This window comes from Durio zibethinus, chromosome 12, assembly GCF_047325235.1.
Source record: "Durio zibethinus cultivar Kanyao isolate XHJ-2024 chromosome 12, ASM4732523v1, whole genome shotgun sequence".
Classification (NCBI taxonomy): Eukaryota; Viridiplantae; Streptophyta; class Magnoliopsida; order Malvales; family Malvaceae; genus Durio; species Durio zibethinus.
This window is the reverse complement of record NC_143173.1, coordinates 26,127,987-26,155,647: the sequence shown is the minus strand read 5'-3', so window position 1 is coordinate 26,155,647 and position 27,661 is coordinate 26,127,987. Positions and strand designations below refer to the sequence as shown.

Here is a 27,661-nt window from a genome sequence, read left to right as displayed (position 1 = left end):
AATTGCTTATAGTTGTCTTGAAATATATTTAAATATTTTTTCATAAAAAATTGTATATCTTAATTCAATAACAGTGTTAATTGAAATTGAATCATTTGGTTCAAAAACCATGAACCTATATGCTTTATTTTTTGTGTATATCTTATAAATATGCATTATATTCCCCTTTCACCCAACTTTTTTCTTTTGGGTTCTGAAATTTTAACTACAGCCCTACATCTCCAACTTTTAAATAATTAAGATTTGGTTTTCTTTTCTTTCATTGGTCATATAGGGTTATTTTTCTTTCTTTGCTAGGAATTCTGTAGACACCTAATTTGGTCTAGGCCCAGATCAATTGGACCTGGTCCAAATGGGTAAGTATATATATATATATATATATATTTCTTTTTATTTTATTTATTTATTTATTTTTTGTTTTGTATTTTACATTTTTATTTTTATTATTACTATTTTATATATATTTTCTTTTCTTTTATTATTATTATTATTATTATTATTTTATCTTAGGTATTTATGTATCTATTAATATGTATATATTTTTATTATTATTATTATTTTTTCTTTTTTTTCCTGTTAATATTTATGTATTATCTGTTATTTAATTTTAATTTATCTGTTAATTTTTTTGATTTATCTGATTTATTTTCGTTTGATTTTTTTTATTTTTTTGATTTATCTGGTTGAAAATTGGATTGAGATTCAATCAGAAGAGTCCATGTTGGATTCAATGATTGAATCCTAATCCAAAGAGGAATTGGAATTGATCAGAAATTCTTCTGATCAATCCCTATAAAAGGGACCCTCTGGAACAGAACAGAACAGAACACACAGAAAAATAGTGAGTAAAAAACTACTGATTTGAGAGAAAAGAGGTGTATAGAAGAGTCTTTGAAGGCTAAAAGAAGGTTGAGAAGTGTTAGAATAGTTGTGGGAATCGAAAATAATTTTTTAGAGATTTTTGGCGAAAATTTTTCTGAAAATTTTTGGAAAATTTCCAGATTTCGGTGATTTTTTCGACGAAGGTTGAATTTTTCGACGACGATTTCGGCCAAATTTAAATTTTTCGACGAGCTGCCCAATTTTCGACGAAGGATCCCAGAAATCGACCAACTTTTTAATGAACTTTCGGTGAAAAACTCAGATTCCGACGAAAAATTCTAGAATCCGGTGAACATTCAATCGGAGTTCTTCGATCGTTTAGAGAGAAACGAGAGGAAAAAGAAAGAAGAGAGAGAGAGGGAAGAAGGTTTCTACCGAAAAATAAAGGGAAAAGTTTTATATACCCTCTTAAAACGATGTCGTTTTTACCTTAAGTGACCTAGAAGATCCGCGTATTTTACCGAGATCCGATCCGACTCGAGCGTCGATCCGTTTTCTGACCCGCGCGTGTCTTCCTCCCTCCGAGCCGAGCCGAGCCGAGATCCCAAGTCGCTTTTTCGAGCCGTTTTTCTTTCTTGAACCGAGTCGAACCATACTTTGAGCCGCTTCAGGTTTTTTTTTTGAATTTATTTATTTATTTATTTATTATATTAGGTTTATTTAATATTTTTTTTATCTTTATTTTATTTTTAATTTTGTTTTACTTTTCTTTTTATTTTTATTTTATTTTATTATTCTATTTTCTTTAAATAAAAATAAAAAAAAATTTTGGGAAAAAGTTGAAAGTATCAATTTTCCTTAAAAATAAATTTTCAAAAAAAGATTTTTTGGGAAAAGTTAAAAGTTGAAAGTATCAATTTTCTTTGAAAATCAAAGTTTCAAAAAAACATTTTTTGAAAAAAGTTGAAAGTATCAATTTTCCTTAAAAATAAAATTTCAAAAAAAATATTTTTGAGGAAAAGTTGAAAGTATCAATTTTTCTTGAAAATAAAAGTTTCCAAAAAATATTTTTTGGGAAAAGTTAAAAGTATCAATTTTTCTTAAAAATAAAATTTCAAAAAAACTATTTTTTAGGAAAAGTTGAAAGTATCAATTTTTCTTAAAAATAAATTTTCAAAAAAATCAATTTTTGAGAAAAAGTTGAAAGTATCAATTTTTCTTGAAAATAAAAGTTTTCAAAAAATATTTTTGAGAAAAAGTTGAAAGTATCAATTTTCCTTGAAAATAAAAGTTTTCAAAAACTATTTTTGGAAAAAAGTTGAAAGTATCAATTTTTCTTAAAAATAAATTTTTTAAAAAAATCAATTTTTGAGGAAAAGTTGAAAGTATCAATTTTCCTCGAAATTAAAGTTTCAAAAAAAATATTTTTAGGAAAAAGTTGAAAGTATCAATTTTTCCTGCACAAGAAAAATCCTTCTTTTCTTCTTTTTTTATTTTGATTTTGATTTTATTTTTCTTTAAATAATCCGACGATGGAGCATCTGCAAGTGAAACAGTAGTTTTTCTTGCATACTCTTGAGGTGAGGGAATTTTTTCAATTTTTTGCTAAAAGTATTAGAGTCAATTGAGAATAATTTCCAATAGTTAATTACTTGGTAAAATTTTAAGGCTTATCGGATAACACAAATTTAAGCTGGTACCATCTTTTGATGGGCATTGTGAGGGTGCTATAACCTTCCTAATACGTAACCGAACTCTCGAACCCTGTTCTGGTTAGTAGACCTGAACCTATTCTTTTAGGGACCCTTAAACTTAGATGTTCCCTAAAAAGACAGATTTTTTAGGTGGCCAATCACACATAGATAAAAAAGATTGGTGGCGACTCCCTAAAAGTCAATGTCTAGCGATAGATCCCTGGATCTAGATGTTATGATAAATTCTATTTAATATATGACAAACTGTTAATAAAGCTTCACTCTAAAATCTTTGTTCAAGACCAGAATATGATAACATTGGATTTACTATTTCTGTTAAGACCATGTTTTTCCTTTCAACTACATTATTTTGTTGTGGTGTATAAGGAGTAGTAACTTAATGGATTATTCTGGTAGATTCAACTAACTTGGACTATAACATTTTCTACCCTTATCCAACCTCAAACACTTGATAAAAAATTCGTACTAAAGTTCAATTTCAGATTTATATATTTTAAACTTATCATGTACCTTATTTTTGGAAGATAACAAATAAAAATAACAATATCTAATACAATCTTTTATAAATATGATAAAATATTTCTTTTCAGATAATGTAGGAGTGTTATGCATATTACAAACATTATTGTGAATTAACTCAAGTAATTTTGTATTTCCTTTAACTTTAGAAAAAATATTTTTAATAATCTTAGTCAACATACATGTATTACATTTATTAATATCTTGACTAAATTCAGAAATTAACAGAAGCTTACTCATAACATGTAATTTTTTATAATTTAAATTACCTAATCTATAATGTCATAAATATAAAGATTCAACTATGTAAGCAAAAACATCATTATTATTTTTATTAATACTATTGAGTTTGAACATTCCCTCATACATATACCATTTCCCAACAAAAATTTCTCCTTTAGATATAATAAATTTATCTACCTTAAATATAAGTTTAAAACCAAATTTGTTCAACAAATTTTCAGACACTAAGTTCTTCCTAACTTCTTATAGATAATAAACATCATTCAAAGTTAGAGTTTTTCCATAAGTGAATTCAAGATCAACGTCTCTTTGCCTTTGATTGTTACTATAGAAGAATTTCTTATGTAAAAGATACTACCATATTCATTTGGTTTGAATGTTGTGAACATACTTTTATCCTTGCACACATATTTTATTGCCCCAGAATCAATCCACCAAGATTCATCATTTTCAAGTACGTTGATCTCGAAAATCATGATAACAAATTTTTTCAGAAGTATCCCCTTTTAAGGAATCATTTTTCTTTTGTAGTAACTGATATTCTTTTTTGAAATATCATAGCTCACCACAATGGCAACATAAGCCTTTTTTATTCTTCTTGAGTTTAGGCCCATTAATAATCTGCTTGAACTTGAATTTCTTTTTGTCAAGCTTTTTAGTTTGTCTTTCCTCCAAAACATGAATTTTGGCATCACTAGAACCAAAATTTTGTTCTTACTTTATGTATTCCTTTTTAATTTAAAGATGATTAGCCAAAGCCTCAAGAGTGATTTTTTTTTTTTTTTTTATGTTTCAAACTTCTTTTAAAGTCCTTTCATGATGGAGAAAGTCTGTCTATTACAAATAATACAATAATTGTTCATTTATACTCATATTATATTGTTTAAATTGATTAAGCATTCTTTCAATTTTACGTAGTTGTTCAATCATAGAACGTTCATAAACCATTTGATAATTATTGAAATGACTAACGCGAAATTTTGTATTTATTGCATCTTCGATCATATACCAGGTCTTCAATTTGTTCTATTACTCCTTTGCAATAACCTCATTTAAGTATCTATCAAACAGATTATTAGACAGACCGTTTAAAATATAACCTTTACACATGTAATCTGCATTATTCCATTTCTACTTTTCTCTTGTTGCAGTAACAAATTCTTCTGTTTCATTTTCTTTTGGCTTGAAAATAGTCAGAACATATATAACCTTCAAGATTGAAAGTTGAAAATGCACATTTTTCTGCTATCTTTGAAAATTGCCACTATCAAAACAACCCAATTTGACAAAACTATAAGCCAATTCTTTGAGCGTTGCTTCAGTAGCCATTGTTGAACCAAATAAAATCTTAAGATTGTTAAAGCAACAATGAAAAATTGAAATTACTACTGTTGATAAATTTGAAATTTTGAGGAAAAGCTCCAAGACGTGTGACAGTACCACTTTTTTTAAGGTTTTATTTGCCCCTACCGTATTATTTACTTAGTAAGCATACAAAAGGATTGCAGGTAATAAACCTTGAAGATATAATGAAGTCTAGTGATTGATTATGTTTTGCATTGATGAAATCAATTTACCGAACAATCATCAGTGTATCACAATATCACTGAACTTCTATAAAAGTTTTTTGTAGTAAAACTATAAAAGAAATCTAAAGTTGAAGAAAGAGGAAGTGTTCCAAGAATTATTTTCTATATATTTTTTAGAAAGCTTAAAGAACCTTTTATAAATAGATAAATGTTTTTTTCTACAAACATATATCTCTATTTTAAATAGATAAAAATTATCTATTTTTAAACAGTTAAAACTGTTCATTTTAAATAAATTTATCTCTCTATTTCAAACAAACTTAATTATCTATCTTAACTTTTTATTAATATAAAATTATTTTTCATATTTTATTTTGAAAATTTCTAACAACTTCTTCAATGCTACATTAAAGCCAATTCTATCTAATAACAAGCCGATGACTTTGTTCATATTTATTGTAGTTTTGCACTTTTCCTCTACTTAGTTTTCAATTTTCCATCACTAACAATAAGGATATATATTCTTAATGGCAACAGCCATAGCAAATTCAGCAGGGACACTGGCTGCCATAATCAGCATCATTGGAACCGGTTGTTTTGTACAGTGGTTAGGATCTTTTCAGGCATTCCTCAGTGTCACAGCCATTTTCTGGAATCTGTTTGCAACTGGGAAGCCAGTTTTCTAAAATGTCAAAGAACATCATGCAGCATTTAAAAACAAGTTCACACCGGGGAAGTAATACGAAATGAACCGAAAAAGATCATTTAGCATTGATTCATGAATGGTACGGCAAGATAATTTAGCGACCTCATTCTTTGTTTTGTTTATGGCAAAAGTGTCATTGTACATTTTTGTTTGCCTTACGTGATCTGTCAATCACAAATCACAGCAGAGTGAAGAACATTAAGTCAACATATTGAAGCTTGATATAGTATTGATTTGTAATATAGTACATGAAACATTTATTACAATTTACTTTCTGGACTCTGTTTGTTTATTTTCTAATGCACATATAAGCTATTAGCTCAAAAAATAAAGAAAAAATACTAAAAAAAAAAAAACTATAAAACATAAAAGAAGTAAGTCCAAATTTCTCTCCGTCACATATCTCAGCGGACAAAGCCCAAGCTACTGTTGCATAAGAGACTCCGAACCTACTTTGATTCCTTCACCTCCAGAGACAGCAAATATTCACCCTTTTCAACTCTCTTACGCCACTTTCCTTCCTTGGAGTACATTATTAATTATATCATTCCAGCAAAGTTCCAGCCTTTCAGACAGGGAGTGACCGGATCCCAGAATATCCATCCCATCAAACCCAGTTTTCCCAACTACCTCTTGATTTAGTCCCTATTTGTGTGATTTTTAACCAAAACCCTCCAGTCAAACCAAATCAAGATTGAATTTTTTTTTTTTGGCTTAATTTATTACAAAGTTTCTGATCAGGTGATTCAAGTGATCAACTTTCTCAGTTTCGCTTTTTCTTTTTTTGTCTTAAAAGAGATGAATTTCAGGAGCTTGGAGGAGTTTTGGGCTTTTTATGTGAATGAGCACTCAAAACCAGCTACAAGGCGCTGGCACTTTGCAGGCACACTCTCGAGTATTCTAGTATTGATATATTCTGTGCTGTTTAATTGGTGGTTCTTGGTCTGTGTGCCCATATTTGGTTATGGACTTACCTGGTACAGTCATTTCTTTGTGGAAGGGAATGTTCCCGCCACTTTTGGGCATCCATTTTGCTCCCTTTTATGTGATTTCAGGATGTTTGGATTGATGCTTACTAGGAAAATGGATAGAGAGATCAAGAGGCTAGGAAAGAGACCTCTCTTACAGGGCTTCTAAGGTTCTCATGTAAGACTTTTTCTATTTAATTCATGATACAATTACTTGTTATCTGTTTTTCAAGATGCTGTAGGCTCTAGTTAAACTCATGTTGATTACATCTTGCTTCTGATAATGTTTAAACACGTTTTTCTTAAATTTATGATGAATAATTGAGTAGAATTCCTTGATGACTGCAATAATTATTTGACTCGGATGATTGTCGGTGTAAGCATAATTGTGGTCTTTCTGAGTGATAGGTTGGATATTTTTGGTTAAATTAATCAGAAATCAAATTATATTTATGGTGTTAATGTTTGCATGTCAGCTGAAGAATCAGTTTGTTCATACGATTTGCTTGTGAAAGCTTCAATTTTGGGTTTGGTTCCAAAGTAAAAATTTATAGAAGAAACGTTTAGATTGTTGCATTTGAGGAATAATACCATCAATAAAGCAGCGAAGAAAAGAGCATAAACAAGTAAATAGCTAATGTCAAAATGAAACTCAAATTCGACTATGATACAATTTCCGACATCCTTGATTGAAAAAGCAAAAAGGCCAACTTTTTAGACAAACGGAAAATCAATGCGAACTTGGCAGTCTAATTTTGTAGGATTTAATGCTCTAAAGACATCTATATCAGTGGCCTTGATTTAAGTGATGTAAACTATAGCATGTGTTGAGGTCCACTGCGGTGCAGTTTCTCACAAGTCAGTGTTTCGGGAGAATGACGGTAAAGGCATGGCCTCCTGTGGACGAAGGATGACAAGCACACCGAACATCCCAAGCATTGGGATGACGAGAAGCCACTTGAGTAGTTTGTAGTAATACATATGGAATGTGAGGGAGAAGTCATCAGAGAAATAGAGTCCATTCCTGTCGACCATCTCCACAACAACAGTCCCTGTTGTCCTTACCCCAACCGTCGGAAGTTTTATCCGATATTTTCCCGGACGCTCAAAGATCTGGCTTTGCTTTATCCTTCTTTCTCCTTGGTAGTTACCCGGGACCAACAATGTTGTCTGAATTGTTTCAGCACAATATCAAAATAAAGGAGACTGAAACAGTTGAACTACTTAGCCAAAAAAAGGAGAGGAAACATTTGAGTTGCTTTTAGCAAATCGTAATTTGTGTATGAAATGGAAGCTTACGGTGACATTATAAGGAGCTTGAAACCCTGATGGATATCTATCTTTATCCACAATCTCAATCTCCACCCAGAAGCTTTTGCCTTCCTCATCACGGAAAGCTCTTGATGAATGTGTAACATACACTCCCTCACGGTTGTGCCGGTTTGCAACATTGTTTCTTCCTTGGTTATTTGATCTCCATGCCTGAAATGTATTATAATTAAATTAATACCTAAAATTGTTAGCAAATGCACAAGAAGTTTGTCATATGTCTGGTTCAGATTTATCCTGCCTTCAGGGGATGATGTGGGGCAGGGGTTGAGAAGCAAAAGACATTTCCATTCATAGTTGTAACAATAAGATCTAGATCATCACCACCATCAACATTGTCTGCTAACACCATGCTATACCTGTCAAGAAATGGTACACTTAGAAGATAAATGAACATGAAAGAGCATTGATAAGGGTATGGAACCATAAGGCATAAGAATGAATAACTTACGAAGTTTCACCAATATCTACAACATCAGCACATGATGTAGGTCCATCTATCAGGTACAAATAACCATCAAAGGATGTTGTAACAATAGTGAGTCCCTTGCTTTTCTCCCCTCGTTTACTAAAGTCAACTAGAAGAAGTTGATTCATTACTCTCCCATGAGTTCTATATGGATAAGGACGAACTACTGAACCATCCTTTCCACTTAGAACATAAATATTCCCTGATAGCGTGGGAATTACAAGATCTGTGTGGCCATCTCCGTCAACATCACCAATGGCAGGACCCTGAGGAATGAGAAAGATATCAGATATATGATCTCAAAGAACTTCAAACAGGTATCCAATCATGATGTATATCAGCTCAGCACTAGTCTCTTTATGCATTATTTAGTTCAATTTAGAGGTTTAAAACCGGAGAAAGATACTTGAACAGATTGGTAACAATCATCCAGGGCATACACCAATGATCATGTCACATACCCCTTCATGCAATTATATAATCTGGACTAGCAATAAGAAAACATGAAATCTAGATGCAAGGAAAAGTAAAAGAGACTGGCTGAACAATATCAAACTATAAATGCATATACATAAACTATCTAACAAATGATCATACTAGCCATGTACGGGCAAAACTACAGAAAAGATGCTACAACTCACCTGGGGAACCAGACTCTTTACATGAGCTTCCCAAATTTCTTCCCCTTGTGCAGTCCATGCTGCAACATTTCCATGTGTATCTGTTGTCACTAGCTCAATCTTGCCATCGTCATTGATATCAGCTGCAACTACAGCACTTTGAATTTCCGCCATTTCAAGAGGAAACTTTTGCCTGACATTACCTGAATGAAATGAATAATTCAGTTGGGTAATTGGTAACAAGCATTGAAATAAAGTTGCTTACATAATTTAAAGTCAGTTTAAATGGGAAAAAACAAAGATGAAGATCTTTGCACAGAAAGTTGCTTTCAATGAAAAACATCAACCAGCATGAGGAGAAAAACTTTTAAAAAGAAACAGAGTATTGTAAGGAAACAAAGTGCAAGCATATTGCAAGTGGATATAGTTAATTAGGGTTCAAGAAGAAAAACTTAGAGTGGTACAGGAGCAAGGGCGTTCAAGCCTTCACAACACATTCACATATGAAACCCCTGAATCAAAAACATAAATCAGGCAACAAACTGAATGTAGAAAAAGAATAATCCTAAAGGAGATTCAGTAAAAAATTTGAGTCACAAGATAACGTGACATTGGAGTATCTTGGCAACTAGCCGCTTGAATTTGCATAGGCACAAAGGAGGGAATTTGCATTAGCTATGTTGTGATTGTGAAGTATGGTTGACTCCTATAAAACAAACTGTAAGAATTCTAAACTAACAATACAGGGGAAATAAATTAAAAAAAAAAGTGTCAATTGAAAGGGACTACCATGGTGATCCAATACATAGAACAAGCCATATGAAGTTCCAACAAGGATGTCCAAGTTACCATCACCATCCAAATCAACAACATTTGGAGAAGAATATATATGTGCACGGAAGTTGGCAGTATCTGTACTCAAATCTAAGTCCTTTGTCCACTTAACCTGCTTTGTATCAAGATTGAATACGACAATGCCACCACCAACATATTTTCCAATATCAATAGCTCCAAGTTCCTTCATATGCTCCGGGTTGTCATAATACCTAACAATTAATGTCAGTTTTTCAGCTCCTTCAATTGTAAAAGAGCATCCCTCCTTCCATGAGATACAAATTAACTTAAAACAGATTGTAAGATCTAAATATGAAAATGGAAGAAAAAAGGCTATTTTCAGGTTGCACTTGAAACTTGAGAGATAACCTAGACTACAAAGTCAGATTGAAAGGAAAGGAAGAGAACTTGCTCGTGATCAAAGAAGTAGGAAACAGCAACAATCATTTCTGAAACCCCATCATTATCAATGTCTGCTATGACCTGAGGACAATTAGAGAGCAAAATTTTTGTGACTGTTTAAGTAGAATTTTACTTGTGACTGGCAACAAAGTTCCTCCACTAGAAAGAAACACATTATCTAATCTATTGAAATTTATACTCACTGGAGTAGACAAGATATGTGAGTCAACATTCACATAATCCTCCATTTTCTCATGTTGTCCTTCAGTCCACTTCTCGTCTCCCCACATGGATTCATCAACATAATCATCATAATCATAATTATACTCATCAGCCAACTTATCACTATCACGGAATAACTCAAAAGATGAATCTGCATCTGCTTCTAACCCTTGATCATTTTCCACGGTAGCTTCCTGAACATTCTTTTTTGAATCAGAACTACCTTCCTGGGAACCTTTTGAGTTGTTATCTTCTAGTAGCCATCTCCCCACACTTGTTTTATTATTTGCTTCATTGTTTCCCACTGATGCAGTGTTTGCAGAAGAATTATTGACACCAGTTGGCAGCTTGATGGTATCTTCTATTTGACTTCCATTCTCTTTCTTTCCATTCTCTGTACTGGACAAGTTAACCTTGCTAGAGTAACTTGAACCTGTAACGTCAGATTCAGCTATACTTCCATTTGTTTCTGCAAGGATAATCAGCATGTATTGGTGTGAGTCATTTCATGGGAAGAGAAGGCTCCATGATATAAATAAAACCATGCAGAATAAGGGACTAAACTTTTGCGAAAAGAACAATATAATCCCCAATGAAATGTGCTGTGTACTTGTGCCTGCTTATTGTCTGCATATTACCATTATGGAGCAGAGTGCAAGGGAGCTTTCATAGCAACAAGTATAAAATGAGAGATTACGAAATTGAGAAATATCAGGGGTATAAAATTATTGAAACATGGGAATAGCATACGGTTCATGGCATTCATTTTAGCAGCCTGCTGGATAAGTAAATCATCATGGACATCTGGATGAGAACGGTCCACTGGATCAGGATGCAATCCCACATACCAATCTTTATGAACTTTTCTACGAGGTACCACCAATTTTTCAGTCATCATGTAGCCTGAAACCCTAAAAATATAACCTTGGGACAAATTAGTATGCCAACACCAGAATAATAAGTTCACATACCAACTTGAGAGCATTGCTGCTAATGAGCAATTAAGTAAGATAAATCACCTGAAAAAAAGCACTTCACCATTGTAGGTAGCCAGAGCAATTTCCCTCACACCATCTTTATCAATATCATACAACAGAGGACTAGAATGCACAGTTGACTGGTGAAAAGCAGGCCAACCTTACAAATTATTGAGAACTCAATTGCATCAACTTCAATCAAATTACTCTAGAACTAAATAAACACGTTCATTTCATAGAAAAACTTGATTTAACATGATTGGAGGAAAAACAAAGCATTGGTACCTGGCATTTTGTCGCCATCAGAACCTTCTAAAACTTCAAGGTAGTGAACAAATGTGGGAACAACGACATCAAGCTTCCCGTCACTACAAAATATACGATCATACTAGAGTCAACTAAATTATTATTATAATTATCAATTTACTCAAAAAAAAAGAAGCAAATTTCAGAAAATGAAATAAATTTAACATGGTAAAAACTCACCATGCAATTAAAAGATAAACTTAAAGGAAGAGAAAACTTCACCTATTGATATCGGCAATTAACGGAGTTGCATAAATGCTAGAGCTGACCTCTGTTTGCCATCTAAGTTCTAAATTTCTAGGGCACTGTGTGTTCAACAAGGCATCTTCATCCCTACACATTCATACAAACAAAAATTTCTTACAACAATAGCTCCTCTAATTGAAGAATCCAAAAAACACCAAAGAAGAAAAAAAAAGAAGTAAAATTAAGATCGCCGAACCCAAAAAAGGAGTTACATTTCGGGATAACCAAGCTCGTCATCAGTGGCGCGTCGTTGACGGAATTTATTTTTGGAATCGTCGCCATGAGAGAAACTCGGGGCGCTAATCAAAAGGAAAAGAATCCAAAAAACCCTAATCACGAAGGATTTCATGTTGTGATCTCTGCTTCACTCCAGAATTTTCGAGTGTGTAATTGAGAAGTTTCCAGATGAGAGAGAGAGAGAGTTCGGAAATCTAAGAAGTAGATGATCGATTACACTGGCTGTCTTCTTCTCAAGATTTCCGAGCTGAAAAAGGAGCTCTGAACATTGATGATTTTGACGAGATGTGCAGTGGATTCAGCTCAACAAAACCTCGTATAATTTTTATTTTTGGAAAAATTAATGTTTGAAAAGAAGAATTTTTAGTTGCCTTACGACTTCTTAATCTCCATGTCTCAGTTACGGTTGAGTACTCTAATGTTTCGCTTTTGCTCCTTTCGATATCATAAAAATGGTATTTATCGTATTATAATACTTTACAAAATAGAATGCCAAGGCTTTACCATGTCTGAAATTAGAGAGGGAGCAAATGAGTTGAAATCAAGTATAAAAATAAAATAAAATCCTATTTCATATACTTATATATAGTATCAATTTATTGATATATATTCTATTGGTGAAGATATTTTGGTAATTGAGTTAAGGGTTCGTATTTCGTAATCAATTCTTTCATTCCCTTTAGAACTTGTTTTATAAGAATGAAAAAAAGATTACCTTACTTAAATAGCTAAACCATGGGATAAAATAAATTAAAAAAAAAAAAAGGAAAAAACAAATAGAAATTGGAAGCGGGAGGAGGAGGAAGGAACTTAAGAGAACTTAAGTTCTGGAAAATGGCTACTTTCAATAGAACTTGAGAGATCACAACATAAGAAAAATTAACACTAATTTACATGGTTATCCTAATGCTAATCCTCTAATATGAACAACTATAAGAAAAATAGTGTACCACCTGGATCATACAACTCACCAGCATAGCACATAACTACAAGATTGACTAAAAAAGGGGATAGCTAATTACATGATACCAGTGTGACCTTTTACATGATGTGCTCAACAGCCCAAGTATGCACCTAACTTACCTACCAAAAGAAGCCTGAAAGCACTTTAACACACAGGCAATGAAAGGCTAACTCCAGCATCCAATACCTCAATCAGCTGCATGACAACCAGTATCCATCACCTACGTCGTACTGAATTTGTCTGAAGGTGGGCCTTGCTGTCAATCTTTATTCTATCAGCATACATGGGCAAGCGAATAATCTCATTAATCTCATTTAATACAATTTCCTCCGTGATATTATCCCTTATACTTCGCATAACCTGTTCTTGCATAAACAAACATCTTACTTCCTGCAGTTAGCTAAGGAAAAAAAATTAACTATTTGTCAAATTAGCAATGAGACGGACCTTCTTGAAAGTATTGAAATCGTTGGGAGTCGACTTATCTGTCCTGATCCGCATATAGACCCACACCTGTTGATCAAGATCCCAAGAACACTCGATAATCTTCCCAGAGAACGAAGGAGGAGGATCTGAAACATCTGCAAAAAATTTAGGAAATTAAAAAATAGCATCAACGGCAATGCTCTCAAATGAAGCAGAGAAACAGAATAAACACAATTCATAGCAACCTCTGAATTCAACTCTATGCCCTTCCATCAACTTCTTTCTCCCCCGTTCATAAAGAAAAAGATGTTGATGGTCGTCACTGCCAATCTGTCGATACATAAAGCTCTCAGTTTAGGGATGAATGTCTACAAATTTTTAAAGCCAAAAGAGCCAAACTTTAGCATAAAAAACAATTAAAAGAAAAATGAGAAACAAAACCTCAAATAAAAAGTCAACAGAGTTCATCTGAGCATATTTCCACTTCAGAAGGCCTTCATGGGTGCGAGGTACATAAGGATCATCCCAGCCCTGGCAAAAAAAAGCCATCAGTGACCACTTGCGCCTATAAACATAACAGTCTTTCCTAACAGAACATGCCTACTAAGCACCACAAACTTAAGAGTAAAGATGTATGAATCGGCAAGGATATAGAGTGTGAAACTGAAAAAGATAAAATTGGATGATTACATATGGTGAGGTACTAAATAATTGATTGAAATATCATTAACAAAACAAAAGGGGAATGAGTAAAACAACAAGACCGGAAGGTTTGACATTCATAATACAATAATCCTCTTCAATCACCTGAAAAATAAGACCATCTGCCTCATGAGAGAGCTTCGGGATAAATTCCTTCAAAACCTTATTTACAGTAGAGAGCAACCAAAAATCCTTCCTCCGCACCTGATAACAGATTTAAGCAAATTCTTAGCCTATCTCACAAAGGTAGGAGATAGATCAATATATTAAACATCGGTGCTCCTCAATACATACCCTGAAGGGTTCAAGGTCATATCTATAATAAGGATTCCTGCTCTGGTAAATGTTCTGGCGTTCATAATTTCGAGGCTCAATCACTTCTTTTTCCAGCATTTTCCATCGTTCATAGAAAGGCCGCTGCACCAGTTTTGATCTATAGTGTTACTAGATATGTTTTATGTGGATTTTTTTTTTTTTTTTTTACATAAGAGAAAATGGAGATAAGATGATTCTGCAAATTAAAAAGGCTTTTTGCCTCTTAATTTGAATCTACTCTTAGATCTAATAACTCCACTCTTGAATCTCTAGAAGAAAAAGAACTAGAAAAGAAGCAACAGAAATTAATACGGGAAACCAACAGAAACCAACAGACACTCCCCTGACAAATTTACTTTGCAGTCATCAAGTAATGTAACTGTTATCTTCCATTACCCCAAATGGATGACAAGCAGTTCCTACATCAAATAATGCTTGTTGGAAAACAGGGTTAGGAAGATCAAAATCCAAAGCAAAATTAAGACTACTGATCATTAAAGCCCTTATTACTGACAAGCCCAACTACGAATGTTAAAACAGAGTCTCCAAAAGCCTAGAGCAAAGTAAGGTAAAATAAATATATTGCAAGATATCAACTGAACTATCAGTTTCACAACACACTTACAACGCCAAAGATGACAAACAATTAAAAGAAAAAATTTGTAATAAATAAACACAACCAACCTCTATGATAGGCACATGGTTAAGTGCCATCATGTCATAGATGAGATATCTTCTCTCTTGCTTTTGTGAGTCTGGCAAGGTATCAATTATCATTTCCCCATCAAGCAATGTGAAATGATGAGTCCTGTCCCCTATACCCTTACAAGTTCAAAAAAATGTCATATTAATAAGACTCATGAAACACTAAATTCCCAGAGTTTTCCTTAGAAAGAAGATAAACAAATACATACTTCAATTGGGTGTCTGCAAGGAAATCTCATCTGAACTCTTCGGAAATTAAAAGTCCTATCAATTAAGTAACATCCATCAACAGTTATTAACATCAAATATCGTGTTCCATCTGCTTTCCAAGTGGCATAATAATAACGTTGTCTTAAAAGTTGTAAATTGTCCCTGCAAACGCAAAAATAGAGAACTCAATTTTATATAAAGATTCTGTACAAAAATAATTATAAAAAAATAAAAAAGAAAAAGAAACCACTAAATAGGACTAGCTCAACATTCACTTTTATCCTAAAAACAGTTAAGAAATGAACATCTGAAGCTGATAAATAAAAATCTTTTGGGGGGTCAAACCAGAGAAATGGAAGACATTCCTGTGTTTTCTACTGAATTTACATCACTGATTTTAGCTACTTCACTGTTCACATCCTACACTCTCTAAAATGGTAAGTCCTTCACACATGCTTGGGACCTTTTCTCAGCCAGTGTCGTACCTTCAGGCACATCTTTACCCTATTTTTCTTCATTATTATTTTGTACTAAAAATAGACATCATAAATACTTTCATTATCACCAAGGACCAAGCTAATCCCAAGAAAGAATGGAAAAAGAGAAATGATTAATGTGTCACCATAAAACCTTAGGAAATTTAAAGTATTTTCATGAATAAAATAAAAAAGACAGATTATTTAAAATGTAAATACATATTCTCAAATTATATCCTTTACATTTAACCTATCCACCACACTGGCAAGCTAATTTCTGACCACTAATTTTTAAATATTTATGTTTTATAACTTTAACATAAAACATAGCCGCTTGCACATCTCAAGGCACCTTTACTCTTTACTAGTTTAAAAAGGAAAGTTTCTGCATGATTAAGAAAACAGCTTAAAGCCTGATCACAGTTCCAAGAGATAATTCGCCTATTTCAACAAAACAAAATGAAGAATCAGAAACCAGCATACAGGTAAACTAGGCATACAAAAAAGACTTATAACCACTTAACCAAGAAAACAAAATAAAACCAAACGTATTAACCTGTTCAGTGAAACTGGATGTGATCCTGGAAATTGTGCATGTCCTCTAACCTGGTTTCAAGAAATGGCCATGCCAGAGCTCATGTTAAACCAAAACTGTAATGAACAATAATAATAAAGAATTATAATACACAAAGTAAACAATTAACTTAAAAAAAAGGCATTCAACTTTTCAATAATTTTTGGTTTTATAAAAGGGAAAAGTTCTCTTAATGTCATCGTTAAGAGAAAATATTCTTACAATCCTCAAATATTATCATTACAACAGTCATCTAACATATACAAAGCCTACTAACTCATCACTTAATTGTCCTCCACAAAATTATCACAGATACAGTAAAGAAACAATAAAAATCAAAGTGGATAGAAAAGCTACGGCATACTCCGCCTGTCACAAATTTGATGAAAACTTGCTGTCTCCAACTCTCATTGTCTTGACAATGTGAATAAGTAGATAAATATCAAAGAAAAAGAACTGGATTTCAGAGTACATACCCCAACATTTAACTTCAAAGTTTGGTAGCAAAATAACCGCATTGATTCCAGCTGGTCTTGAGGTATTTCATCTCCCAAAATGTCATCATTTGTCAACACTACGTCTGTTTCATGACTCTTCTGAAATGAAAAAAGACATTAAAGATGAAACCTAAACAAAATAATTGTTTCAGAATTTTGAGCAAAATCGAAACATCATATATGAAACTAGAAGAAACATAAACAAGCACACCTCAGTATCAATTAGCAATAACTTAACAACAAGGTTAACTTAATAAAATTTGTAAGATTTTTATAACACATAACAAAGTACTCACTAATCTACATGGTGAAGAAGAACAAAAGGAAGCTGACCACCAGCAAAGATTACTGATGTGACCAAAGAAGATTACCCCATGCATAATATTTACGATATGTTGTTTTCAGCTAAAAAGTCAAAACCTTACCTTTTCCATTTGGAAGATAATCAATGGATATTAAAAAGCTTTTGCTATCAGATTTAATATTTTTAATGCCCTTATTACAGTCAATAACACAAAAAAGATGAGAAATAAACAATACTGCAAGGTTGTCCGTACAGGTAATGTAGTTGGACCTCCATCATCATCATCATCATCGTCATCAGCGACTGCTTCACCATTGAGATCAAGGTCAGAAGACCTCTTCCACTCAGGAGTTGAAGGGCAGACAACCATTTCAGGCCTTCTTTCATGATAAAATGCATACAAGGCATCAATATAGTCTGGTTTGTAGATTCCTGGAGGACGTGCCTCAGAAAAAATTTTTATTGCCTGCACAAAAGGTAAAACAAAAATGATATTCCATTATGAATACCTAAATGATACTGAAAAAGATGAAATGCAATAAAAAATAACTGACCTGAGTAACAGACATTGATTGTGATCGCATGAGATAGTGAATAATCATGTATCCAGTGCGGTTATGCCCGTGCGTACAATGGACAAGAATATATTTCTTGGATTTTTGACGTTGGAGGAATTGCGACACCTGATAAACAAATTGCATGGAAAAACCCACAAATTTAATAACAGCACATTAGAAACAATTAACTTGTGAGATTCAGAATGCACACACCATATGTAGATCAGCAAACGTACTAGATGAATGAGAAGTGGAGAGACAGTAGTGATTATGAGATACGGTCTATTTTATGTTTGATACAAAAACATTGTAGTTTGTTGGCTTTGCCATGATGATAAGGAAACATATAATACCAGCCACAACTTCAGTCATCAATTAATAAATGCACCATGGGAGTTGATACTAAATCTATCACCGGAATTACATTTTAAGAAGAAATAAAGGCACATATTCTAGTAGATTCTGAAAATGATAAACAAGTGTCATAGCAAAAAATACCTCATAAACAAAGGCATTTACAGACACATTCTCAGGTACAGCATCCCTTCCCCTGCATTGAATCTAGAAGAAAAACTGAAAATTAAAACCAAAGCCACGAGCAACAAGCAAAGCAATAAACTATACTAACCCTCTGCTCACCTTTACATGCTTAATGCCTTCTTTCTTCAAGTCTGGAGTTTGATAGTAACGAGATGTGTTTGTCAAATCAATCACCAAACCAAGCTGAAAACAGAACATCACAGGTAAGGTAAATATTATTCTCCAACTAACAATCTCACTTTACAAGTCTTATCCAACAAAAACTGATATCTAACTTATTTGGGTGATATGCACAAAACCACAGTTTCAAGTCCTTAGAACAAATACTTTAGCAAAATCTTGAATAGCCATGTCCACCACCTTACTTTGTATAATCTCCTTAACATGACCCAGCATTTCTGAGCATTTCTACTCTTTCACAACATGCTGTTTACATAGTTGACATGATCATAAAAAAGATCCGCTTTGTATTTCATTGGAAAATTAAGATTAACATTGTGAAATAAGAAGAGAAATGCAATATTTACTATATACCTTTCTTCCTAAAACTCTTTGCTGATGAATCACTTGTTTAAAAGAGTATCTTTTACCAGGTGGAACACAGTCATTATAAGATTCACCAAGTGGAACCTTAGAAGGAATAATGCAGCCTATTTCCTGACCAGCCGAAGGACAATCAAGCCAACCTGCAAAAAGATTTGAAAGGAAAAAAAAATGCACAATGATTTAAGCAACAATGTAAATTTTAAATTTTAAATAAATCAATCAAATCGTCATCTTAAGAACAAAAATGAAACGAGTAAAAATTTCAAATTCATGTGTTTAATTTTTAGTCATGATACCAATGTCATAATACACTGTCTGAAAGGCTGAAACAATCATTCAAATCATCAACTTCAAACAATGTATTCATAAAATTCATATATTGATCACTGCTATCATAGATACCATTCTGGTAATTTGTTGACACACAAAAACCATTATAAACTATCAATTGGTATTAAAAACACATAAAATCAAAGATACAGATGAATAACAAACACAATCTAAAAAACACCACAATATTTGTGGTTATTAAAATACATTGACAATAACTATAAATCTATAAAGCAATTATTCTGCAATGTCAGGGATCTTACCAGGAGGGATCCGACTTTTATCGTAGAACTTGGGATTCCTATTTTGATAAAAGTGATCACGTACAGGAGGCGGAGAAACATGCACAGGATGGTCATCTGGTCGGTCTTGTTTCAATCTCTTCCGTCTTTCTTCACGTTCCTAACAGTAGCAAATTCCATTACCATGCATGAATGAACAGTGATGCAAAAATATGAAGACTACAAACTATATAAAGAGTAAAACAACAACAACACAGCATGACATGCTTAACATAGATAGGAAACAGATAAGGGAAGAGTAAGATGGAAAAAGAAAGAGGAACCCAATGTGCATGTTAATTAACAATTAAAATTATGGACACACAGATTTTTCATAAATACAAAGAACAATTGATCACAACTCCACTACAAATATAAGAACAACACAATTCCTTTGCACAAGAGCAAACATTTTCCATGCAATGAATATACAAGCGAGAATGTCTCTTCTCAGTCCTCCATGTTACCTTAACAATAAGTAGCTACTACCCGCGAAATCAACCACATTAATGCAAAAAACTTCAACACTACACATGCACATGAAACCAAAAATATTTGCCTGACTACAGCACCACCTCGCCCTACCCCTCAATCCCTGGAATGATTCATTATGAAATTCCCTAAATCATATTTATCAGAATCATATATATATATATATATATATATTCTATACAAATAAAACCCGGGAATTATTTCCAACCAATGATAGATATCAAGAGCAACTAAATGCATTCTTTACATGGAAGACAAATGAAGCATGACAAAACTAGAAGAGAAAATTCGAGGAGTACCCGCCGTGAAATTTCGACTGCAGATTCTACATGTTCTTTTGGTGCAGAGTAATGTTCTACATGGCTTTCATGTGAGTCTTCATCATCTTCAGGTAACGGCGAAGCATTTAAGTCCATACTAGCAATCATTCAGCATCTACCAAACACCACGAACTTAAAACCTATACCAAAAGTTAAACAAAACGAAAACAAATAAATTCTCTAATCAATTAATACTAAATCATCACAAATACAATGACTAGCTCTCTCCTATCAAATAAATTCATCAAATTAAGAGCAAAATTTACCTAACAGCTCGTGCTCTTTTCTCTCACACTTTGCCTCCCTTTCTGTTTCCTCATTTCGCCTCGTGCTTTTTTTTTTTTTTTTTGCTATAAACTATGTCTAGCTGGTAAGCGAAGTAGACGAACGATTCGAAACAACCCTAACCAACAAAATTATTCGCAAGCGACGCAATCCTTTTGCCAGCAAAAGCGAAACGGTTGATGAGCAAAGAGAGAAAATCGAAAAAGGAACACGAAATTAGGTTCGAACTCACCAGTAACATGAAATCGACGAAGAAATTACAGCGATATGACGGTTCACTATGTCGTTGAAGGCACTAAAATCAACTCATTTCGTCTTTATGTTTTTCCCGGAAAAAGAAATTGAAGCCTCTCTTGAATCCGATATTCACAATAAAGTTGTTCAGTAAGTCGCACGAACCCTACAATTGGGGTGGGGTGCCCTCCGGTTTAGCTGAAAATTCCCTTCGAAACCCTAGAGAGAGAATGTTGTAGGTTTTTGAAAGAGGAGAGATAGAGTAGTAAAAAACAAAAGTTAATAAATCACTCTCATGTCAGGAGAGAGAAAGAGAGAGATTTGATAAATAGAGGGGATAAAATTATGGCAATAAATTTTTAGAAAAAAAATTATGCCGATAATTTTTTTCCATATCAAAAAAAAAAAATGGAAAAGAAAATATTTCTCGAAATATTAAAGTAGCTACAATAAATGAGTTATTTGTGTAAATGGAATCTTACTGCAAAACTCACCCCAGTATTTATTTAACTAAGTAAAAATTGCAAATTAAATGACAATATTGCCCCTGTCAATATTTTCCATTCCCCGCTTTCCTGGCCATTTACCCAATTTTTTTTTTAAAAAAATAAAACAATAGATAAGTTGCTTAATTTGTTGTATCAAAATAAAATGTAAGAGATTTAATTATCTAAAAATACGACATAAATCATATATTTAAAATAATATTAATAAAAAATCTTTGAATTATATTCAATATCTAAAAAAAATGATAAATAATTATTTATTTAAAATAATATTAATAAAAAATCTTCGAATTATATTCAATTATCTAAAATGAGATCAATTGAATTTGAATTTAAAATTTTTAAAATGAGATAAAATGATATTTATTAATGATATTAATGATAATATGAAGTCATTGATCACGTAATTTATTGATAAATTTTTTTTATATTTTTATTATAAAAATTGTTGATGTAATAATGGAATATCAAGTTTCTTACTTATATTTAACCGAGCATGTTATAAATATACAACTTTTTCATGATAAGGTATAAAAGTATTTTTTTAATTCAAATAAAAAATAATTGTTATGGTCAAAAAAATTTTAAAACAGGAAAAGTTATTTCACCTTTAAAATTATAACAAACCATTAACTCATAAAAAAATTTTAAAATTTTTTGAGATTACCTACCAATAAAAATTATGAGGGTTTAAATTTAAATATTTTATATTTATATCCTAAACTTTAATAATTTGTATCAACTTTGAGTGACAAAAATAATTTAAACCCTACCATTTTGCTGATGCAACTAAATCAATGTATTCTTGGAGTATGCACGGCAAAATGAGAAACCTTTGAGGAACTAGAAACTTAGAGCAACGCGTCATAGGCCAAGAAGTGAGAAAGTGCACGTGGCCAAGCAGAGGGCAAAGGCAGCCCGTGATTCTTTCAAAGCCTAGGGAGTAAAAAGAAGGGGGGAAAAAAAAAAAAGCAAAGTGAAAGGCTAAATGAAAGCGGCAGGCAGAGCTATGGGTCTGGGGGAGCAGCAAGCATCGGGAACCTGCCGTGTCCCTGACGTATTTGCCTTTGAAATGGGTGAGTAAAAAATTCAATAATATGGTCCAATTCTAGGGTAAAAGGACAAAAAAAGGGGGTAGTGCGGCCAAAAATTCCAAAAGTAGAAGTACTGTCTGGAAGCTGGAAGGGAATCGATCCGTTGTCTCTCTTCCTCTACTCTCAGTTCAAAGAACCAAAAATACCAAAAGGCCATGGCCTGATTTCCAAATTCATACTCTGGTTTGATAGGCGGTGAAATTAATTTTGAAAAAATTAAAAATAGTTATAAAAATAAAATTAATTATTATAATAATAATAAGATTAAAAATAATAATATATGTATTTAAATATAAAATTAATAATACGATGAAGATAAAAATGACCCAAAAAAAAATGCTGTGAAACTACATAATTTTCACAGGAGATAAAACTCATAATTTTCACTGTAGCTTTTAACTCCAGTTGCTCACTGATACTAATCGTATCTTAAAGATGAAATCCAAATGAAAGAATAATACATTTAAAATGAAAAAATCAAGTGAATTTTACCTCACTGATGATTCGATAAGATTCAAATGGAGCCTCAATCAATTTCGCGTTCGCTTCCAAGCTCCAAATGGTCCATTTGAGTGGGCTCTTTTTTACTGAAGCTTACTAAGCTGAAAACCCATTAGGCTAGATTGACGTTCGAAGCAGGTCAGCCGAAATTTATTTCTAGTAAGCCAGGTGGGTATCTCACTGTAAGAATGATTATGAAAATGACAAGTGGTTTTGGCTGATTGTTACTGTTATGGCTAACCCATAGACTACTTAGGAAACAAGATTCTGACATAACTTGGCAGAAAAGTATATAATATGATAACATACGACTTGGTCTTCATAATTGTGCACCTGACAAGAAGGTATTTAATTTAATTAATCAAAACAGGGAATAAGAAAATGAGGGGAAAAGAAAAAGAGAAGTGTGTTGTTATTCCTGATATTTGGAAGCATGCCATTGGCTTCCCCTAGCAATCACACAAGATTTACAGTGTTCTTTGTAAAACAGGGACCAATTAGTGTCTTCATAGATGCAAAACCTTGTGGCCACTGGTCTGCATGTGACACTGGAGGATTTGGTGGCACTTGAAAGGCTCGAGGTTGAATAATTCCTCTGGAAGAGCTTGATGCAATTGTAGTTCTTCGGTCAAACTTCCAACACCATCTACATCGCTAACATTCTGACAGAACCAATATCCTGAAGAGTAACAAGAAATTATGAAACATAAAAGTCAATTATACCAATCAAGTAAAATAGCAAAGTTTGAAATAGCATAATCACTCTTTAATACAAGGTTGTCCATTTATGATTAATAGATGTAATAGTTAACAGCTATTTATTACATAGGGAACATCAAAATGTCAATGTCCTAATGGTATACGTCCTTAAGCATCCCAATAAAATAATGTCAGAAAACTCTATTATTCATCAGAAATCTAAAGCATAAAAAGAATGATAATGTATAGTGCCTGGAGCTACATACACTAAGAAAAGCTGCGGTTTGCACCCAAATTGATCTCTAGTCTAGGTTCCTCATACTTGGTTTCCTTTTGCAAACTTCAAACAGTTCCAGTAGAAGATTCTATGGCTTCAGATATTTCTGCCTTCAACTCTTCATGCTTCTCCTTCAATTCTGAGGAGCTGATAGCTTCTGAAAGTCTTTGCTTAATCTGTTGTTGTATAGCCTCAATCTTACTTTTTGACTTTATATCAGGTTTCTTTCCTGCCTTTGCTATCTGCAGCTTCAATGACTCGATCATATTTTTCAACTTTGATGAATTGACAACATTTTCAAATCTCTTGTTAATTTCTTCATTCAAATTATCCACCTTATTTTTGAAGGCTGAGAGTGAAGTTCGCTCACTTAGGACTTCAGCATTTGATTTTACAACCTCAACATCCAAACCCAACGAATCCAGAGCATTAACCATTTCCAATTCTATCTCTTTCTTCATTTTCAGAATTTTGTCCTTCAGCTCTTGATCTAAATCCACAAAACTGGATGAACCAGAATTTTGAACCTCAGCCTTTATTGCTTCAAGCTTCTCATTTATCTCAGGCCCACCCATGACTTCATTGAATTTCTTATTAACTTCCTGTTTCAGTGTAGCAGCCTCCAAGAGATTCTTGGCTTTAGAAAACTCCTTCAACATGTCAAGCTTATTTTTGAGGGTTGTGTAATTTGGAACTGCTGATAGACTTAGGTTGAACTCATATTTAAGCTTCTCAATCTTATCCATTACAAAAGGATTTATGAGTTGGTCTCTTGTATTTACTTTTGCAACTTCTTCTCTTAGCATATCAAGCCTGTCCTTCAAGCCCATGGCTTTAATGGCCTCAGAGTATTCATGATCAACCTCCCTTTTCAATTTTTCTATCATGTCCTTCAGAGCTAACTCAGGAGGTTTAGTGGATGATTCCTTGGCTTTCAAGATTTGCTGTTTCAGTTTTTCAACCTCAACCTCTAACTCCGCATTTGAGGTTCTAGGAATGGTTAGTTCTTTCTTTTTCATATTGAACTTTTTCTTCGGATCCACTGGGACACCTTCTTGGAACCCACCCAGATTCCTGAACTTATGCATGCGGTGCTTTAGTAGCTCTTCCGTGTCCATTTTTGTGAGCTCCTACAGAATAAATTTTTGTTACATTACAATACATTTCTTGATGAAAAACTAATGCTAGTGGAACTCACATCCATTGTTTCATTAATTGCAGCTTTTATTTGTTGTGAAGTCCAAGCTGGATCTGCGTAGGCACCACCCAGTGGTTCCTATCAAAAGTAAAAATAAGTGTCAGATGCCATGGAGATTAACATGAACTTCCAAAAGGAAACAAAAAATCTGGAGCAATATTCAACCATTAAAGCTGTACAAAGCAAATACTTTGAAAGCCAAATACAGCAGTTTCTTCAAACATCAAACAGAGATGTGAAATACATAAATCACTCTTCTATATTGTTGGCTTTTGTTTATAAAGAATACACTAAGGAAAGTGGAGCAATGTAGCCTTTAGCAGTCAACTTTGCTCTATGAAATTGCCTGTAGTAGGTTTAAGTTATCATGGTTTTTGTAAGGCATAGAACTACGAAAAAAGAAACAAAAACAGAAAAAAAAAAGGCACAAGCAGAAAAACTAGTTCATTGAAGAAATGAGAGTGACGAAGTTAGTTACACGAATGATTCCATCACAAATTTGCAGCTTGTACAACTCTGGAGCAGTAATCCTCAGCTGCTCAGCTGCCTACATAGATAAAAACGGTGAACGTTCTATCATCAAATGAAATCAGTACTAAAAGATAAGCCCAAAAGCAGTAATTGTTTTCAAAACCTTGGAGCAGCTTTGGCAGTCTTCCACAAAATTGCAGCACATGCTTCCGGACTATACCATTAAAAAATTAAATCAGAGAAAAAGAAATAAAAGCACACGTAGAAAATGCATCTAAAATTAACTCAGATATACAAGGAATAATAGACAATCTTACCCAGGTGCCATGAAAATTTCACACATTGTTTTGGAATGGAAGGCCAAATTGTATATAGTTAATTAATATTCAATAAAAACAATATTGAAAAACTCAAATCACCTGGCAACATAAAAGACTGCATTTTCCAGCTTTAACAACTTATTAGCACAGCCAATGGCCAAGGCACCACCAAAACCACCTTCCCCAATAACAATAGAAACAATTGGGACCTTCAGACCAAACATGGTCCTCAAATTATGGGCAATAGCTTCACCCTACATGAAAGTAACACATACAAATCAGTTAAGCCAACATTAAAAGTGAGTTTTGTAAGCTTCAGTATGCAATAGTGCTCATACTTGACCCAGCTCCTCAGATTTAAGGTCAGCAAATGCCCCAGGAGTGTCAATAAAAGTAACTATAGGGAACCCATGGTGATCTGCATAATACATCATCCGTAGAGCCTTCCTGTGTCTGTACGTATTTCCCAAATATCAGTTAAAAGTGACAATGATTCCCTCTTCTAAACAAATGGAAATTTCAAAGGTACTGTCCAATACGTAAGTTTTATTTAACTTACTCATGGGTAGGAGTGTAAATGATACATTAGTACTCGCAAGCTATTCGGGTTCGATTCGAAAAAAACTCGAATTCGATTCGATTATTGTCGAGTCGAGCTCGAGCTCGAATAGCTCGACTTATCGATCGAACCGAATTCGAGTATTTTTATATCTGATTCGAGTAGCTCGCGAGCCTAATCGAGCTTTTATATTTAAATATATTTTTATTATTTTAATTAATAAAATATTTCGAGTCCGAGTTCGAGTTCGAATTCGAGCATGAATAATCGAACTCTTGTCGAGTATACGAATCGAGCTTATTTTTACATATTAATCGAGCTTAATCGAGCGAGCTCGAGTAGCTCGAATTTGATCACGAATCGAGCTCGAGCTTGAAAAATAAAACTTGATCGAGCTCGAGCCGAGTATCCAGCCCCGAATTGTGAGTCGAGCTCGAGCTTCTCACTATACGGGACTTTCAGGATTTGGGGATGATCTATTCTTAGACTGAGACAACTCTTGCACAAGATTTTTACCATAATTCTGAATGGGAGGTAATTTCTTGCAAGATCGTAACTTCATCTGGTTGACTTTGGCTATTTCTTCAGAAATCGTCAGGCTCAGGCGCCTTGTTGGGGTGAATTTTGAGTGATGCAGCATGAATCTCCTCTTTTGTGACATCACTCACTAACGCTTCATTCATTGTGGGTGTAATACCCGAGATATACCACTCACTGCTTCTGTAATATTTTACGGATTGTAGGAAGTGAAAATGGTGGAAAAAGAGTTGTGTATCACACCCCGAATACCTTCATGATCCTCTTTCCACATACCACTATCATAAAAACCAATCCCTGAATTTGATTATGCCTTCGCCTCTGAACACACAAAGCATGGGAAAGAACTTGTCTTTTTATCACCAGCTTGAAACCGCTGAACCCGAGACTGACATCTCCAGAATTCCTCTTCCCTTTTAAGATCCTGCTTCAATGATTTCACCTTTACATGGTCATACACGGGCTGTCTAGCTAGCTTCTCCATTTCAGTAGCTCAACCCGGGGTTCCAAGCTATGTCACATCTGTCGTTTGCTCAGAGGGCAGTCACAGGTACGTCACGATTAGCAAATGCGATGTCTTGGTCTTTAAGCACTTCT

General features: G+C 33.5%; 4 protein-coding genes across 13 annotated transcripts; 1 reads left to right on the top strand and 3 right to left on the bottom strand.

Annotated features, from left to right (window-relative positions):
- The first annotated feature begins 5,830 nt into the window (after window positions 1-5,830).
- On the top strand, window positions 5,831-6,964 carry LOC111296978 (uncharacterized). The gene has a single exon (XM_022891494.2). It carries the CDS (start codon window positions 6,333-6,335, stop codon window positions 6,669-6,671), a length of 339 nt encoding a protein of 112 aa, XP_022747229.1. The 5' UTR covers window positions 5,831-6,332; the 3' UTR covers window positions 6,672-6,964.
- Window positions 6,965-7,099: 135 nt separating this feature from the next.
- On the bottom strand, window positions 7,100-12,575 carry LOC111296976 (protein DEFECTIVE IN EXINE FORMATION 1-like). 4 transcript variants are annotated; one of them, XM_022891484.2, is made up of 13 exons: window positions 12,104-12,575; window positions 11,884-11,994; window positions 11,641-11,723; window positions 11,398-11,515; window positions 11,129-11,289; window positions 10,360-10,847; window positions 10,167-10,237; window positions 9,710-9,966; window positions 8,942-9,123; window positions 8,283-8,566; window positions 8,073-8,190; window positions 7,802-7,984; window positions 7,100-7,672 (listed from the first exon to the last, which is right to left on the bottom strand). In XM_022891484.2, the coding sequence occupies exons 1-13, from the start codon at window positions 12,187-12,189 to the stop codon at window positions 7,355-7,357; spliced, it is 2,460 nt and encodes an 819-aa protein (XP_022747219.1). In that variant the 5' UTR covers window positions 12,190-12,575; the 3' UTR covers window positions 7,100-7,354. The 4 variants fall into 4 exon arrangements, with proteins under 4 accessions (XP_022747219.1, XP_022747221.1, XP_022747218.1 ...); XM_022891486.2 differs by having other exon boundaries at window positions 7,100-7,708; window positions 12,120-12,575; XM_022891483.2 differs by having other exon boundaries at window positions 12,120-12,575.
- Window positions 12,576-12,969: 394 nt separating this feature from the next.
- Window positions 12,970-21,202, bottom strand: LOC111296977 (uncharacterized). 7 transcript variants are annotated; one of them, XM_022891487.2, is made up of 19 exons: window positions 20,901-21,202; window positions 20,650-20,820; window positions 20,363-20,523; window positions 19,554-19,692; window positions 18,949-19,100; window positions 18,514-18,597; window positions 18,373-18,435; window positions 17,872-18,000; window positions 17,571-17,783; window positions 16,993-17,112; window positions 16,499-16,548; window positions 15,466-15,628; window positions 15,236-15,373; window positions 14,531-14,653; window positions 14,342-14,440; window positions 13,976-14,065; window positions 13,780-13,864; window positions 13,556-13,689; window positions 12,970-13,468 (listed from the first exon to the last, which is right to left on the bottom strand). In XM_022891487.2, exons 3-19 carry the CDS (start codon window positions 20,489-20,491, stop codon window positions 13,325-13,327), a joined length of 2,055 nt encoding a protein of 684 aa, XP_022747222.2. In that variant the 5' UTR covers window positions 20,492-20,523; window positions 20,650-20,820; window positions 20,901-21,202; the 3' UTR covers window positions 12,970-13,324. The 7 variants fall into 7 exon arrangements, with proteins under 7 accessions (XP_022747222.2, XP_022747224.2, XP_022747225.2 ...); XM_022891489.2 differs by having other exon boundaries at window positions 16,993-17,109; XM_022891490.2 differs by lacking the exon at window positions 14,531-14,653.
- A 2,191-nt stretch (window positions 21,203-23,393) lies between these two features.
- Window positions 23,394-27,548, bottom strand: LOC111297854 (acetyl-coenzyme A carboxylase carboxyl transferase subunit alpha, chloroplastic-like). Its single transcript, XM_089741822.1, has 9 exons — window positions 27,413-27,548; window positions 27,262-27,361; window positions 26,307-26,421; window positions 26,068-26,222; window positions 25,813-25,862; window positions 25,656-25,726; window positions 25,178-25,255; window positions 23,969-25,109; window positions 23,394-23,682 (listed from the first exon to the last, which is right to left on the bottom strand). The coding sequence occupies exons 1-8, from the start codon at window positions 27,546-27,548 to the stop codon at window positions 24,045-24,047; spliced, it is 1,770 nt and encodes a 589-aa protein (XP_089597948.1). The 3' UTR covers window positions 23,394-23,682; window positions 23,969-24,044.
- Window positions 27,549-27,661: the final 113 nt, after the last annotated feature.